An 18,216-nucleotide genomic window follows, 5' to 3' on the forward strand; every position below is an offset into this window, starting at 1 on the left:
AAGTATCAGTGTGTTCATAGCTGTTTATTTATTATCAACATTGAGTTCAAGTTGTAAATCCGCTGCATTAGACGTCTGTCTAATTTAATTTTTTTTTAGTAGGTAAATCAACTGCAGAATAAATAAATAAATAAATAGAACAGTAGCAACACTATTTTACAGTCAAACTTTTGTACACTTTTTTTTTTTTTTTAATAATATTGCACAAACCACCAAAACATTTTTGCTGTAGTGTATTCAGAATAAAATAACACCTATCATATAGCAACCTAAATATTCTACATATGTTTAATTCTAACAGATAATATTTATAACATAATCTAAATTAGTGTAAGTATTGTAACCTGGCCAAATAGAAAATACATTCCAACATTACAATAGTTTAACATTACTAATTACAACTAGCCATCAAGTATTGACATCAGATGAATCGGTCAGGTTACTTTGTTTATTCAATAACCTGAAAATAATTCAAAACAAGGATACCTGGTTGTACTTTTAATGGTCAGTGCAAATGTTACCGTTACTCCATCCATAAACAGAAAGTCAACAGTAGATGTTTACATTGGACTACAGTCCAGAGTTAAAAGAATAACTCCTTTCCAACTCCAAGTATCTTGCAGTTTCTTATAGTCACTGCGTTGTTCTGCTTAGCATTTAGTATGTCTTTATATTCATCATAACGTTAAATTACCTTTCTAATTTCAATGTTACCCAAGTTTAGATTACTGTATTACTTTTAGCACTTGCTATATACATATTTAATAGCTGAAGTAACATCTATTGAAGGGCTTCTTTTAGCCACTTTCTCTCTTTGGTTTCCATGCACAGTTAGAAACATGCTGAAAATAAAAACCATCATGAAAAAATATATAAATATATTGAGCCAGATAAAATTGCATCCGGGCCAGTAAAAACACTAGCTCAGTGGCCCGAGGGGCCAGTAGTTAAAAATCTAAAAGTAGATCCCTGTCTTTCGTGGGGGCAAAATGGAGTGGTACTATTCATGACTACGAAATCTCTAGTACACGGTAGCACATATCCCGACTTTTAAACTCGGCTGAGATCTGCTTTAGCAAATGTGTAATCCGTGTGGTTTCCTACTGAGATACATGCATCTGATGGCTAAAGAAATAGATTTATTAGGCCAGTCTTGTTTTTCACCTTGGGTTTCTTGAAACTGTAAGGAACACATTAAACTTACACGCTCTCGCTGGAGGAATGAGTTGTGAACCGAATCGCTAATGGCATTTACTGCTGTTGTATATTTGTTGAGGATTCTTGACGGCTGCTATTGCTGGGGAAAGAAAATCCTGTTTTCTAAAGGCCACAGTAGTCAGGCCAGATTCTCAACAACAGAGCTTTAATACTTCTTGTCTGGATTTACATTATGAGCCCAGTTTCTACTGTAAAGCAAAATGCTTAGATGTCTTGTTACTCCATATAATCTTGTTGAAAAGGAAAGCGTTACACCTACTTTCAAATTGCTTACCTCCCAACTGTATTTACAGGTGGACACATCTATTTTTACCATCAGCTTTTGTAATACTTTCCCAGACACTCCTGTTAATTCTTTTACTATTCGCCTACTTCATATTTAAGTAGCGCCCTATAAATAATTGCCTTTTCATTCATGTTGACATTTCACCTAGTCTTCAAAGCTTTCACGTAAGGAAATAACAATGTTAATCTCTTAACTTTTTGTCTTGTAATTTCAGCACTGTGAAAAGTTTATTTGGGGGCTGGGCATAAGCAAATGGTTTTCACAGTATTGTAAATCACATTTCAGAAGTCAACCAATGACAGTGAAGTATTTGCCAAAATTCCAGTACAACTTATCCTGGGTACAGACGTCATCCTGTGTATAGAACACCACACCTAATTTCAGCACCAAGCCGGCAGCATTTTAGGGAGCTCGTTGGACACTTTGCTGCATGTAGACAGTTCATATTAACATCTCTTAATAATTTGAATACGGCAGGGATGGGAATAAGACTCCTATTGCATAGCAGTTTCACACTTTCCAGCTTTTACTACATGCTTAATTCTTCCCAGGTGTGTCTTATTAAACTTATTATGAAACCAGGAATGGATCAAATCGATGTGCAATGGGAGTCTGCTAGCCATCCCTGTGTGGTAACATTGTTAAATAATAATGCATCCTAAGACGTAACAAGTGAAAAGCTGAAGCTGGAAGTTTCTGTGTGTGTGTTTGTTTGTTTGTTTGTTTGTTTGTTTGTTTTTTAAAATAGATCTATACATAAATTGAATCTGTTAAATTACGCTGAAAAGTGTAATAATGAACATAGACTAAAATAAGTATTGAAAGAAAGTAAAATGCTTACAGAGGTCCAGGACCATTGTGAGACTGGAATACGCAGCAACACAAGCAATAATTAGCACAAACAGAAAATTTGTGTTGTGTGAATTTGTATTATAAGAATTAGCTTACAATAAGAGACTGCTAAATTTGGCCGGGACCATGTAGAAAATGTGTAATATCTGGAAATGTGTTTAAACCAAGCTCGTTTTAGTACGGCACGCACATCGGTCGGCTTACCAATGGCTGTTCCTCTTGTTCTTTCCGGTCATCTGGTTCCTGCTCATCTTTTCAGAATTTGCCGTGATGTCTCGTATTGCGCCAACTACCTCTCTCTTGTCATCGGTGTCCGTTTCAGGCAGAGCATCATGGTCGCCAAGGTGACAGCTGAGAGAATATTAACCCTTTAACACTAGAACCGCTGCAGTTATACTCATACCTAAAACCACAGCCAGCAGTCATTATGAAGGTTACATTGAAAGCAACATCAATGTTAAAATGAAAGACAAACTGTCGGATACAACTCAAAAGTTTTATTCAAGCACGTCATAACAAACATCTGCACAGCCGAAACACTATTTCAATGAATAATTAAATGTGAAAGGCTTTATTTTCTAACTTACCACTAGAGCTGTCAGTTAAGCCTCCAAATAGCAATCGATTTAATTGGGCACACAAAATTGAATCGTTCAAATAAATATTGATGATTGTACCGCCCACATGTTTTTGCTCTATTCCTCTCCCCGCATTGTGATTATTTTAATATCATTGCAGTTAAAGCTTGTGAAATGTGAGGGGTAATTACGCCTTGGTAGCGTCAAGAGAAGAAAAACAAACACAACAACATTCACAACAAGCCTAAAGCAAGTTTAACATACAACAGGTGGGTTACTAAAATATTTATTCCAAACAGATTACAGTACTTTGTAATGTAAGCTATATAAACTAGACACGAGTTTATGAAAAACGTATTTTTTTTTATTCAGTTACAGCTGCAGCGTCACGCATTGCATCTTATTAATACTATACCACCTAACCTTCACTATCTATGAAACGCACAATATGGAAATCCCTGCCTGAAACAACATCATAATCATAATAAAAATAATAAATTGATTTACTTACCACAACATGCATACCCATTATAGGTCAAGCTGATCGTTACTCAAAAATTGCATTTGCATTTTTTTTAACGTTATTGAATATTGTTAAATGTTTATTATATAACAGTTCATTTTGAAACTCCAAACAAGTGCAAACTAACTTCATCAATGTTATTTACAGGCAGTTTGCCAGGAATACAAGCCTGTCATCCTGCTCTGGATTCAAGGCGGTGCTGTTTTTTGTTTGTTTACATTGAATACACAGAGGGGCGTACTTACAAACCGTACTTGGGACCAGCAAATCAGATGTCGAGTTAACGAGCAGGAAAAGAGGAGCACCACACAGTTTGTCTGGCAGAAATACTGTAAATAGCAAGGCAGCGCGTTTGGTGCAATTTCGTTGAAAAAATGTAATTATTGAATAGATTATCCAGTATTTATATCGATGTATATAATGAAGAATGGAATCGATCGAAAAATCGATTTTTGATTTAATCGTGCAGCCGTACTTGCCACATATAAAGCACTTTCACTGAGTACTGACGTGCCATCTGGTCTGTACTCCGTACTTGGTGTCATTGTAGAATTCCACAGTCTCCCGTTTTTTTTCTTGTCAACAGTCCCGATGGCAATTGACGTATGAATGGAGCTGGGAATAATTACATTCTTTCTCGGTTTGCACTTGGAAACAGTTAGCGTAGCACAATCCTTGTGTTTCATAATTGTACTGGAGTATAGCTGTGGTTGCAAGTTTTGTGCAGATGATTGAAACTCTCTTCTTGCTTTGTTCACTGTTCCAACCAGGATGCTGTTGTGGTTGTGTGTGTGTTTTTTTTTTTTTTTTCTTATTCAACTCTTTTGCCAACTGCAGCAAAATAAAAAAAATTCAGTGGTATGGTCGCTCAACATACACACACAGCATTGCAGTAAACGTTTCTAATTCCTCCAACGACATTGCCCAGGAATCATCATTTTCTATAGTATGTGCCTCTACTACAGTATAGCGTTGAATGTGGCATAGCATTCGCATATCGATTTTGTGCAGCTCGTCTTCCCACAGCTTCAACACCGGGATTTATAATTTCCCAAATCGCGGCATCCTTCCCAGTCTCCCGAATGCCTGTTCGTGCTGCGGGTTAAACGATCGGCATGGCTGCAGCTGCTATAGGAGACAATACAGACAAAGCTGCTGGCACTGCAGAGGTAATTTCAGTGGGGGTAGAGATTACAACAGGCTTGTATGTAAAAAATAAAAAAATGAATATTGTAGGTATATTCAAAATAAAAACTTGTATTGCGAAAGGCCGTCAAAATTAGTGCTTTGGCAGTTCTAGGTTGGCAGGATTAGAACTTCCTTGTTTTCTCGATCCTGCCTTTCAAACGCCGTCAGGGTATTTAATGCATGTATTTAGGAAAAGTCATGAACGGACAACCGCCTAACTTTCAGACACGCAGAGTAATTTAAATTTGAAAACCTCAAACTGTCAAAGTTACTGCCATGGCGGTTCTAGTGTTAAGCCCCCATGTGCCAGTAAAATAAGTAAGGCACATACATGTAATATGTTCCTTTTTTTATTAATCAATCAATTTTTATTTTATATAGCGTCTTTCATAGTGGAACACCATCACAAAGCACTTTACAAGATGCAATAAATACAAGAAAATCCATAATACTTTAAATACAGAAATGTATAATACATGATATACAGTGAAAAGTACATAATACATGATAGTAGCATAATACATAGTACACCGAATACAGTGGAAAGTGCAGAATACATGATAGTAACAATACGTGAAATGGTAGCAGCAGCTAATAACAGATCAGGCTTAGGGAGCATGGAAAGCAATCGAGAACAGGTGGGTTTTGAGAGTTGATTTAAAACGAGCTACAGTCGGAGCATCATGAACCAAAGCTTAGAGTCCCTGAGAGTCGGAGCCATGATGCTAAATGAGTGTTGTCCAAGTGTGGTGCGCTTTTGCTTGGGGATAACAAGTAAGCCAGAGTCGGAGGACCTCTGCTTGCGGGCAGGGACATTGCGAGTCAGCAGGTTGAGGAGGTCCTCGGGACCTGTGTGATGAAGGGCATTATAGGTGAGCAGGAGAGTTTTGAACATAGTCCTGAACTTTACAGGTAGGCAGTGCAGCTGAGGAAGACGGGGGGGTGATGTGATCATGTTTTTTACATCTGGTAAGGATCCTGGCAGTGGCATTCTGAACTAGCTGCAGTCGGTTTATGCTGTGTGCTGGGAGACCACCATATAGAGAGTTGCAGTAGTTGAGTCAAGAGGAGACAAACGCATAACAAAGTATCTCCACATCCAGGAGGGAAAGGTAGGGATGGACTTTAGAGATGTTTCTAAGATGGTAGAAGGAAGATTTGACCATGGAGGAGGTGTGGGCATCAGAGGAGAGGTTGCTGTCCAGAAGTACACCAAGGCTTCTTACTGTGGGGGAAGGCAGCAGCAGACTGAACATTATAGTTGCTTTATTAACGCCAGGGAATTATAAATTAACATCTAGTACATCAGTGTGTCAAACACCAAAGTACATTACTGCATGTATACTATACAGTGGAAATTATTGCAGAATAAAGCACTGTAATTCAGTATTTGGCAATTTACAAAACAGCATTCCAAGAACGGTTCTTGCCATGCTTTCTCAGTGCGTGACAAAGTAATTGATCGTTTTAATGCACCGTAAGAACGTTTTAACCCGAGAAAACAAATAGCAACAACGACAGAAGCATGCACACAAACATAAACTGGCCCATCAGTTAGAAGATGGTATCGTATCTTATGGGATGGAATATGAGCGGTTCCACTACAGTATAATAAGTTAATAGGTCGCGTCTAGGGTGTCTCTTATTGTATAAGATACGTCATATCTCAGTGTGAGCAGCCAGAACGGCTTGGCTTTGCTTTGTAGTCTTCTTGCCCAAACTGCACGAGATGACATTTTTTATACCATAAGAGACACCCTACACACACATGTGTTGCCTTGTATAGGAATTCCAAAAGTGCATTTTTGTCTACACATTCAAACAAAAGACATCATCATTCACTTTTTTTTTTTTTTTTTTTTTTAAATATACATTTCCGTTGCATTTGTGACCTTTCAAATCTGCCAGCCGCACCGACTCTACAATTATATTTGGGGCAGTCAGAAAAGTCATAGTCACATTGTTACTTTATTTCAATGGAATGGTGGATACTGTTCTGTGCCCTAAAATTAATGGACAAAAGCATAGTTAAAATCAACTTTGAAGCAACTGGATGACTTTTGTTTAAGCTTTCTTGTTTCTCAGGGACTCTGTTTTAAAAAAAAAAAAAAAAAAAAAAAAAAAAAAAAAAAAGGAAAAGAGGAAGAGGAATTGCATGCTAAATAGGGTTCACAAAGTTTGAAATTAGTTTTCAGCTCCAAGTACCTTTTCAAAAGTACAACTTTTTTGTCTTGCGGAAATAAACCTATGATATAAGCAACATACCCAAGACCTGTCCTGGGCCTCCTGTGTTGAGTTTTTTTCTCTTTTACTTCTTTATTTAATGTCATGCTAACTGACTTATTAAACAAAGCCTGACAAAGGGAGTTTTACTTCCATTCCTGTTGGGTGTAATTTAACATGCCAGCAGAAATTGGTTGGGCCAAAGAAAAGTCATTGATTTGCTGAAAAGAGATTTCAGTAGAGTTCACATACTGTAGTACTGTTCTTGCATAGCACCTGATGTTTCAGGTTCGACACATGCGTCCACAATGTTTAGAATTCACATCCTAGCCTTGTATTTAACGTATTATGCCTGTATTTCATGTATTTGCATGGTTTTGTACTGTTGTAATTAATGTACTATGCCTTGTATTTCACTATATTAATGTATTATGCATTGTTCCTCACTATCTTGTAAAGTGCTTTGTGATGGTGGTCCACTATGACCACCGCTATATAATATAAAGACTGATTGATTTAATTGATTGATTTTCAATATCTGCCTGTAAATTAGCAGAGATCAGGTTTATTTATTATTGAAATTCTAGATTAGATTATCTTCCTGTTTGTGAAGATTGGTACAGTAAGCATATCAGTTTCCAGTTTCTGTTCCCAGCTGAGGTTATTTTAGGTTGTTTTTCTGCAAGCTTTGTTTTGTATCTTATTACAAAGTCATACATCTGTTTTTAATCATTTTAAGATGACTGTACTTTCGCCTGCCACATGTTTTTTTTTTATTTGTTTGTTTTAGGGTTGAAGCTTGCAACACAGAATGGTATTTTCTTGTAATGCCCTTTGTTATCCCCGCTGGGCATGAAATCCCCTTCAAAGGGGATGTAGTGGATGTGGTTGTACGTACATGCAAAAGTATTTCACACTTCACATGTTTCTGTATATCTGGAGAACCATTGAATCAATTGCCATGAAACTTGGCATTAACATTATTTAAATACGTTTAATATCATATTATGTCTGTCTGTACACACTTTTGCATATACAGTATCTGGATAACCGCTTATCCAAATATCACGAAACCTGGTACAGTCCTTTTTCGGCTTAGAGAACACCCATCAGGAAGCAAGCAAAGTGTTATTATAGCAGAAGTGTCTCGCCACCAGACACAGTATGAATCAATAAGGAAGTAAATAAATAAATACATATGTATTACTTGTCATGACACACATGTATCTACGTATGAAATTAACTGAATAAGTAAAAGCAAAATAATAAGCAAGTGTATGTTAATAAACTATAATAATAAAAGTAACAGACCAACTAACGTTAATAAAACTAAAGCAAAAGAACATGGTCAAAACGCTTAAATCACTATGTACTATGAAATTAGCTGGCAGGTGTGTTTCGGGATCTCACAATGGCAAAAATAATGGGCGTTACTTAGGGTTAACTTAATGTTGTTAAACTAACTGTCAGACTAAATTAACACAGTACTACACGTTACAGAATGCAGCAGCAATATACAAGACATGCATATTATTAAAGAGAGTGGTGAGGCAACTTGCCAGAACGCAAACAGCAAATTGCTTGGCAAGTTGTGTCTGTTTTTTTTCAAGAGCTCGAACAATTTCAAGCTTTGTGGAGCAAGAGAAACGGCGGAGCATTTTGCCGGTTTTTTTTACATGCCATTTTGTAGCGATGAGGTGCCCTAGTGGAAATCAAAATACAAAACAACTGAATGATATCACGCTGGGTCTGGAAAGATTTAATAAACCAATCAGTGTCCCTCAAGACACTCTCCCGATGACAAGTTGATTTTTTCGGCACCGAACCAGAATTTTCGTCTCCAGTTCCGAAAATTCTGAATTTTGTTTCGTTCCGTTCCTGTTCAAATTAAATTAAATACCAATTTAATACTGGTTCAGTTTTTTTTTCTAGCCAAGTAGGCTGTTGTATTGGTGTTTTAATAGGTCTTCATTTTCTCAAACAAAAAAAGCAAACTCCAGCAAACTCCAGATAACTCTGCACTCGGAGAAAACAATATGACAAGTTATCAGTCTGTATCACTAAATGCACTTACTTCCAATCTATAGAAACAACAATGGATATGTTGCAGCCATTGCTACTTGCTTTTACCTCAGTTCAAGGGTTTTTTTTTCTTTTTTTTTTAAACAATTCAAAACTGTGTTTCCCAGCAATCTTGGTGGGTTAGTGTCCTTACATTCAGCGTAATTAATGCAATGTTTGTCTAAAAATTCCAAGGCTCTACACATCTGCTGTATATTTGAAAGGTAATACCAAAAAACATTTTTGTGACACACATCTGTTCACAGTAGTACATATTTACCATAACCTATATATTTCTTATCGCATAGCCAATCTGTTTTAAACAGAAGATATGCAGAAAAAATTCTCTCCAAGTAATCAATTACGTATGAACACTATTTATTATTAAGCACTAAGAGGAACATTGTTATCATCGGTTTGTACATTTCACAGCAAGACATACAGCACATGTAACATGAAAATGAAACGCTGAACAATTAAATCATGAATCATTAAATAATTAAGAATGCAACTAATGATTTGTTATACAATAAACATTGCTGTTTTTAATTAGAAAATGTACTTTATTTCCACAAAGGGCACTTTCGCACCTAGTTCACTTTCAAGTGATTTGAACCGTGGTTCAGTGTGTTTGGTTGGTTCACTTGCAGCTTCATCCAGAAGAGTCCTGTTGCTTTCACATTGCACTTTTTTCTTTTCTTTTTTTTTTTTTTTTTTTTTTTAATTTGGAATCTCCAACTATTATTTCTCGTTTTCTCCCCTATTTGGAAAGCCGAAACACGGCTCACCGCTGCCACCCCAGTGCAGAGACGAGTACTTCTTTTCACTCTGTAGACCCGCCATGCATCCACATCAGAGCTACAGCGTCGGAGGACCACGCAGCTTACAGGCAGACCCGCAGGTGCACGATGAGCTGAAGTCACCCTGGTCAACCTAAGTCCTCCCCACCCGGTCGACGCTCAGCCAATTGTGCACTGGACCCTGGGAACTCCCGTCAAGCCGGTGACCTCCAGGCTCTGGGGGGGCGTTTTCCATCATGCCCTACATGGAGAATACTTTATGAGATGTGCTGTTGTTTTTGTTCTTTTGTTTATTTGGTGGTTACAACCAGCTGAAAGAGTGTCACATATTTGTCGGAAAAACACAGTTATTTTGAGGCTGGTTTTCAGAAGACGTTTCAAGCAAAGGCAAATATTGATGGTGGTGATGAAGACGATGATAGCTTGTTGTTGTTTTTATACACATGACAGTGTGTTGAGAGACAGATGCAACATAGGAGCTGGTTTACTAAACTCAGGTGGCGCAGCACAAATGCAACACTAATGTCTCTTCCGCTTTGTCTTGGCACAATGTTTTCTCTGAGTGTATATGGTGCAATTATAATGAAGCCGGATGTAATACATGTGCTAAATCATTACTCAGTTGTCATTTTTATATTTTTCCTATGGCTTTTCTTTCACTTGTGACAATTTTACTATTATGCTTAAACATGCATGCACAATAGTAAATTTCAAACACTGGTATTAAATGTTAGCATAATTTTACTGAATAAGCCCTGGGTTGTGGCAGTTTGTAAATCAGACCCATAGTATTTTTTTTGTGACGTGCTGTTGTGTACATGTGACATTGTGCTGTTTTTGTAGGTGTGTCATTGTATTGTGTTTTGACAAGCCCTGCGTTGTGTATATGCAACATTTTGTTTTGGTGCTTTCTTTGCTTTTTGGAGCGGTTCGTTTCCAAGTGAATTATTATATGATTGGTTTCACATTGTAAAAAGTTGAAACGGAACAAAGTGGCAAAGGAGCCGGGTAGTTTCCACCTGAACCAAAGAGGATTAAAGGGAAGAGGGGCCGGACCCGGAGGAAGCGAAGGGAGGTGCTGCAGGCCCAAGGGCCCAAGAAGGGGGAGCCGTCTCCAGATACAGGTCAGGAGGGCAGCTGGGATGCCTACCTCGGCGCTCCTCGAGGAGGAGGAGGAGGAGGAGGATCCGGAGCTGGAGTACCCACTGCCACTGCCGAAGTGCCCCGTGCTGATGTGAGAATTGTCGCTGTCAGCATTGCCACTGCCGGAGCAGCCCTGCGCTACTGTCAGCTTTGCCACCCCTATGTCCTGACCGGTGTTGATGGGCCAGAGGTGTTTTAAGGGTGGTGGTGGCTTATTGCGGCCATGTGTGCAGTGCAGAAGCCCTGCCGGTGTAAGGTGTGTGGGGAGAAAACATGTGGGAATGTGGCTGGAGCCGTGAACTGAATAAATGATTAATGATTAATTAGGCTCCAGTCACAGGTAAAAAGAGTGATCACGGGTGTTAATATTGGAATTAATGTTGGTGGTAGAGGTGAAGGTGTGTTGCTGTGTTGTCGTCTATTGTTGTTTTTGTGCAGTTTTTTGTTTTGGCACTTTGTGCCATTTGTTTAGTGTACTCTGTGTGTTAATTAAATGTGTGCATAGCACTTCACTGCAGTTTTTGTGTGTCTACCAGTCTCTCCCTGTAAAAAAAAAAAAAAAAAAAAAAATAAGGACTGCTTTCAGCTTCTCATTGCCCATTCAATTTTAAATTGAAAAAAACCTTAAACATTGATCTGAAAGAACTGCTTGTGCAGCTATCCCTTTGAAATAACAAATTGAAATAGCTGTCTGGATATATTACTTTCTATAGCCATTGGTAACTAAACATGCGGAAGCAGGTTTTTTGTAAATTATATACAGAGCAGCATACAGTGCAATGGGGTCTACATTGATGTTGGTGTTTTTTAGAGTAATAATTGTCATGTACAGTAGTTTTTTTGCCAATATTAAGAAAGATCTGTGGGCAGATAATTCAAAGTTATTATACTGCTGCCATCAACAGTAGTCTCTAGCTAAGAGAACACCCCTCAAGACTAACAAAGTGTTCTCTTGGGCGAAGTGTTTTCTAAGACAGAGTTGACCACCAGACACTGTACGAATCAATAAATACATAAATATTTATTACTTGTCATGATGCATGTGCATCAACATAGGGAATGAACTGAATAAGTAATAGAAAAGCAAGACAAGTGTGTGTTAATAAACTATAATAATAGTATAACTAGGGCTGTGTTCAAAGGTTAGTCAGGCAGCATTCATGCGCTGTATATTTTTTTTTATTCTCGGCAGAGAGCGTTTGACAATGTGTGAATACTAGAAACCACACATTAAATGTTACTCAAATACAAAATTCTATCTTTTGATTTGTCTAATGCATATTACTTAAACAAAATGTGGCCTACTCAAGGCAAAGGCACTGCAGTTTAGGATTTAGAAATGTTGTATTTTGCATTGAGATCAAAATTTTTACATATCTGTTACAGAATCTATTGTCAAGGACATGTTTAGGACAAGTTATCAGTGTGTGCAGTACATAGTACTTAACTACTCTTTGACATCAAGCTGTCAGCTTTTTAGTGGTACAATAGCGTCCATGTTGTATTCACAGTACTGTTGTGGTGGGGGAATTCCAGGTTTACAAGCTATTATGAATTTCGACAGGGTTCCAATCACTTCCCTTTAAAAATCCAATGCCTGCAAGAAGTCAGGCAGGTGGTTAGGCTTGTATATATTAGATTTGTTCGGATTTTCACTTACAATACTGTATGATATATTTTGGCCTCTTGGCATGCTGAAAATAAACAAAGAAGGATTTTTAACTTCCAACACCTTTTTAAATTTGGTTGTTATAGAAACTGTTTGAGTGCCACAGTACAGCTACCAAGTGGTATTTCAAATAATTACATAGATTTGATGCAGGTTTTTACTGTTGCTACAGAAAATGTTATTTGTTTGCAGCACAACTTGTATTTTTATATGTGCCCTGTGTCATTTGTCTTTTTACAGTGATGTTATTATGCAGTACTGTATATGTAATGTTAGTGTGGAAATACATTCTGTCACTTTGACGACTCCTTATACTGAATTTTATTTAATTAAAAGTAGAGAAATTAAATGGTATCCTCCAATGGCTTCATTACTACTTTGGATTCTTTAACATAATGTCTCTATTTTATAGAACATGTGAAGACGCATGTCACTTGAATGTTGAGGGCTTCTATTGTACATTTGTCTCAATGTACTGCATATAACTTACTGAATACTATAACTTACTGAATACTGTACAACTGCATTTGGCAAATCTTTTGGCCTTATTTTAGTCCTGCACATTTTATTTCCTATTTCGCAGGGGTTTGCACGTTGTAATTTGTTTTGATCACACTGCTTCAGTCAATTGTCCTTCTCCCTGACCTCTAATGTTTCAGTCCAAAGCTAATCATGGAATCTCCAACAGGGGTGAATGAACAGGTCTTGTGATGGACTGTAACAGTGAGGCAAAATTACCACAGACTATTTATTTTTCGTTTTTTTTTATACTGTAGAAATCCTGGGTTGCCACGTCTGTGAAATATGTTATTAGCAGGGCCAAAAAAAAAAAAAAAAATGCAGAGATTTGACCAAATTGCTGGGGTATTTCGGAGGAAATTAATAGTATTATACTCTTTTATAGTACATTTTTTTATTCTTTGTACATACAAAGAAAAATCATATTTTTTTGCAAAAAAGCAACTGTTTTCTTTCACAAAAAACGAGTACCTTTTCTAAAGGTGTAAAAGAGCTATATGTATGTATGAATGCAAACAAAAAAAGCTCTGAATAAGTTTTGATAGACATTTTACTTGAACCATCTAAAAAGTGAAACACAGATTAAAACTACACACAGGCTTAGTTGCATATATTTTTTGAAAATGTAGTTGCATTTGAAATAATTAAATGTAAAAAATTTGAATAGCACAGTACTTTTGTGAGCTCTTCAGAGGTGTTCAATATCGCACCGCTGTAGGAGGAACCCTTCTAATAAAATGCCATTGTAGTTATCACCTCTGTAGTTTCTCCAGGTTAACAAAGCAACAACGACTACATATGCAATGCTTTTGTCACAGGGTAATTGGTTACCTAGTTACAGTATGAGCCTTCAAAGTGGACATCAGCTGTATTATATATAGTCCATTTGGTGTGGAATGACCCTCAACCAATTTCTGCCTAGATTTATACTGTAAAATACTGAATGGTGGTATACTGTATGAGCTGTTACTGATATAAACTTGAAATTTAAATTACAAATATTTTGACTAGAAGTCTTTCTCAGTGTCTTTGGTGCCTTTATTATTGAGTATCTGCCATTCTTAGCCTGTGGTCTGCATTTAACTGATTTATGTCTTTTTCTCTTTTCCTCTCCAGCCCAGTGTTCTTATAGTGAGTTACAAAGAATCTGCAAAGGCGGCCTCCCAGTTTGGGTCCTACGAGCAGGCAGAATGGAGGCCAGACAGCACCATGATAGCTGTGGCAGTGAGTACTTGATGATGCTTTGCACTTACACAATGCAGTATTAGCATCCACCCTGCTATAGAGGTGCAGCTGGAACTGTTGTACATGCTGTCGTTGATCCTTATCTTCCCTTTTGATTATTTTTTTGTTTCAAGGCTGTTTTCATTAATGGTGGCTGTCTGAACTGGCCAACTGGGCAAGTCTGATTTGCAGTGTAAGGGATACTGTGCTGTTGATGGTGTGAATAACCCTCAGTCACCTCTGAAGCCCAGAAAACAAACAGCATGGGGGTGGGAGGGGCTACAAAGGTATCAATGAAAATGTTTTAAAAACTATTTGCTCGCTAACACAGTAAGGATTTCCCTTGATACTTTTCCAGGAAGTGCAAGTGGCGTTTAGAAAAATGTGCCTCTATGAAAACTGTCATGTGCAAAGGGTGTCCCTGTAAAAGTCAACTTTGAGGTGTACAGTACTATATGAATTAATTACCAACCATCCCTATAAACTACAGAATTGCTGCAATTTGGAATCTTCAATTTGTAGTAGCATACAGTACTGTGCAAAAGTTTTAGGCAGGTGTGAAAAATGCTGTAAAGTAAGAATGCTTTCAAAAATAGACATGTTAATAGTTTATATTTATCAATTAACTAAATGAAAAGTGAGTGAACAGAAGAAAAATCAACATCAAATCAATATTTGGTGTGACCACCCTTTGCCTTCAAAACAGCATCAATTCTTCTAGGTACACTTGCACACAGTTTTTAAAGGAACTCGGCAGGTAGGTTGGCCCAAACATCTTGGAGAACTAACCACAGTTCTTCCGTGGATTTAGACAGCCTCAGTTGCTTCTCTCTCTTCATGTAATCCCAGACAGACTCGATGATGTTGAGATCAGGGCTCTGTGGGGGCCATACCATCACTTCCAGCACTCCTTGTTCTTCTTTACGCTGAAGATAGTTCTTAATGACTTTCGCTGTATGTTTGGGGCCAATCAGATGCCTCCCTGATGGTATTGCATGATGGATAAGTATCTGCCTATACTTCTCAGCATTGAGGAGACCATTAATTCTGACCAAATCCCCAACTCCATTTGCAGAAGTGCTGCCCAAAACTTGCAAGGAACCTCCACCATGCTTCACTGTTGCCTGCAGACACTCATTCGTGAACCACTCTCCAGCCCTTCGGCGAACAAACTGCCTTCTGTTACAGCCAGATATTTCGAATTTTGACTCATCAGTCCAGAGCACCTGCTGCCATTTTTCTGCACCCCAGTTCCTGTGTTTTCGTGCATAGTTGAATTGCTTGGCCTTGTTTCCACGTCAGAGGTATGAATTTTGGCCGCAAGTCTTCCATTAAGGCCACTTCTGACCAGACTTCTCCGGACAGTAGATGGGTGTACCAGGGTCTCACTGTTTTCTGCCAATTCTGAGCTGATGGCATTGCTGGACATCTTCCGATTGCGAAGGGAAGTAAGCATGATGTGTCTTTCATCTGCTGCAGTAAGTTTCCTTGGCCGACCACTGCGTCTACTGTCCTCAACATTGCCCGTTTCTTTGTGCTTCTTCAAAAGAACTTGGACAGCACATCTGGAAACCCCTGTCTGCCTTGAAATTTCTGCCTGGGAGAGACCTTGCTGATGCAGTATAACTACCTTGTGTGTTGTGCTGTGCTCAGTCTTGCCATGGTATATGACTTGACAGTAAACTGTCTTCAGCAACCTCACCTTGTTAGCTGAGTTTGGTTGTTCCTCACCCAGTTTTATTCCTCCTACACAGCTGTTTCTGTTTCAGTTAATGATTGTGTTTCAACCTACATATTGAATTGATGATCATTAGCACCTGTTTGGTATAATTGTTTAATGATACATCTGACTATGTGCCTACAAAATCCCTGACTTTGTGCAAGTGTACCTAGAAGAATTGATGCTGTTTTGAAGGCAAAGGGTGGTCACTCCAAATATGGATTTGATGTAGATTTTTCTTCTGTTCACTCACTTTGTTAATTGATAAATATAATCTACTAACATTTCTATTTTTTAAAGCATTCTTAGTTTTTTTCACACCTGCCTAAAACTTTTGCAGAGTACTGTAGCTCAAAAGCTTTGTATGTCGGATCTGACTGGGAAATCCATCCGTGAGTTTGTGAACACTGTCATGAGAATGTACAGCTACTGAATTTCCACGATTCGAGGAACTACGGATGGAATCGCGATATTAGGCATTTGGAATGAAGTTCTGCTTTGGAGCTGCACCTTTTTTAAAAAATAAATAAATACAAATTAAATAAAAATATTAAAAACTGAACAGTCTTTTACAGCTGTTATTCTTCTATAACTATTCTCGTCTTGTTCTACTACACTACCCAGAAGCCCAGCGATGACGCTTGTATGAAATGTTTTTGTATGTTTATTTGGATCATTGGGTAACGAGAAAACAGGTGGTTTTTGTGGGCGTTACGCTGATGGACTGTCTGTCTCTGTTGCGGCGCTGCCTTTGTGCTGAGTGAGTCGAGTTGTTTAAAAAAGCAAATAGCTGTTTTGGGAGTTCTATTCTGTGGAATACATTTGGAGTTGTATATACAGAAAAGTGAAAAGTACCTGAAAAAAACAACCCACCCGTCAACCCACTCCATTTAAAAAAAATAAAAATAAAAAAAAAAACTCTTATTTATGTATTCATTTATTTAGTTATTGTCACACATCTGTTACTCCGTCACCCACTCATCACAAGGAAACGACACGGTGGTTGAGGTGAAATCTTTAATTGTATAACTTCTTATTTCTAATTTATCATTAACCCCTTAATAATACTATGTACTCAGAGTGATTTTTAGTTTTTTTTACTCGTGTTGCTATAATATTGCTCTCTGTACTCTAGCTAGTAAGAACAGAAAATGGTGAAAAGATTCAATAATGAGTGGACCAATAAATACTTATTTATTTTACCAACTGTACCGAAAGCAAAGCCAATGTGCTCAGTGTGCAATGAATGTGTGTCAGTAGTTAAGGAATACAATATGAAAAGGCATTTTGAAACAAACAAGGAGCTTTTGGAAATCCGGAGGGCACAGTAGTTAAGCTCAAAAGTAGAAGCTCTGATCTCTTAACAGCTATACTATTAATATGTCACACACATTTTAAAATGTTTGTAATGATACTCTGTTAAATTCTCATACTTTTCTGTATTCAAGTACTATTCATATGGTAAAATGTGTAAATCTTGTTCAATATATGAACATTACGTTATATAATTATTATTGCTTAAAAATGTGCAGAGTAAAATACTCTGGCCAGCCTACTCACAACTTTTTTTCCAATCTCTGGCCCCCTTAAATTTAAAAAACTAGTTGAATAGCCATGCTGTAACTAAGGTAACTCTGTCTGTCCAGGGTATACAGAAACACATGAAACAGTTTTATAACAAGTACGTTGTTGCAGATGAAATTGCAGATAGGAGTTAAGTGTCCTGAACTTTGTATTTAATTTGTGATTTTATGAAAATTGTATATTTTTGTAATAATGCCCCTCGTTTTTGACTAGTATGTATATTGTGATGCCAGCAAGAAGCTGTTTTTTCAAAACCTACAGTACATTCTTACTAGTGGACTGCTTTAAGAAAGATTTTTCCTGAAAACTAAAAAAGATTCTTAATGCATTCTCAGAGATTAAGAAAAGATTCTTAATCTCTGAGAATGCCTAGGTTATCCTTCTCACTATAGAGTGTGCTGGAAAGTGATCTTCTCCAAAAATGGTAACCATTAAGCTCTGATACACCTTGCTACCCTGTGCATCAGCTACTTCATTTAAAAAAAAATCAAGGGGCACTGCTTTTTTGTAAACAGTTCTGTAAACAGCAGAAATTAGGAAAGCACAAGCCTGTAGCTTGATCAGCATTCGAGAGAAGAAAAAAGAAAGCAGCACAAAGAATGTTTGCTATTTAAACCTTTCATCTGAA

General features: G+C 37.6%; 1 protein-coding gene across 2 annotated transcripts in view; it reads left to right on the forward strand.

The window, feature by feature from the left end:
- Nucleotides 1-18,216, forward strand: part of LOC121297964 (guanine nucleotide exchange factor subunit RIC1-like) — a 119,739-nt gene that overhangs the window by 14,756 nt on the left and 86,767 nt on the right. For both annotated transcript variants that reach the window (XM_041224630.1, XM_041224619.1), the window contains exon 2: nucleotides 14,177-14,284. In XM_041224630.1, coding sequence (XP_041080564.1) covers nucleotides 14,177-14,284 — 108 coding nt within the window. The remainder of the gene's footprint in view (nucleotides 1-14,176; nucleotides 14,285-18,216) is intronic.

This window comes from Polyodon spathula, chromosome 2 (genome assembly GCF_017654505.1).
Source record: "Polyodon spathula isolate WHYD16114869_AA chromosome 2, ASM1765450v1, whole genome shotgun sequence".
In the NCBI taxonomy this organism is placed as follows: domain Eukaryota; kingdom Metazoa; phylum Chordata; class Actinopteri; order Acipenseriformes; family Polyodontidae; genus Polyodon; species Polyodon spathula.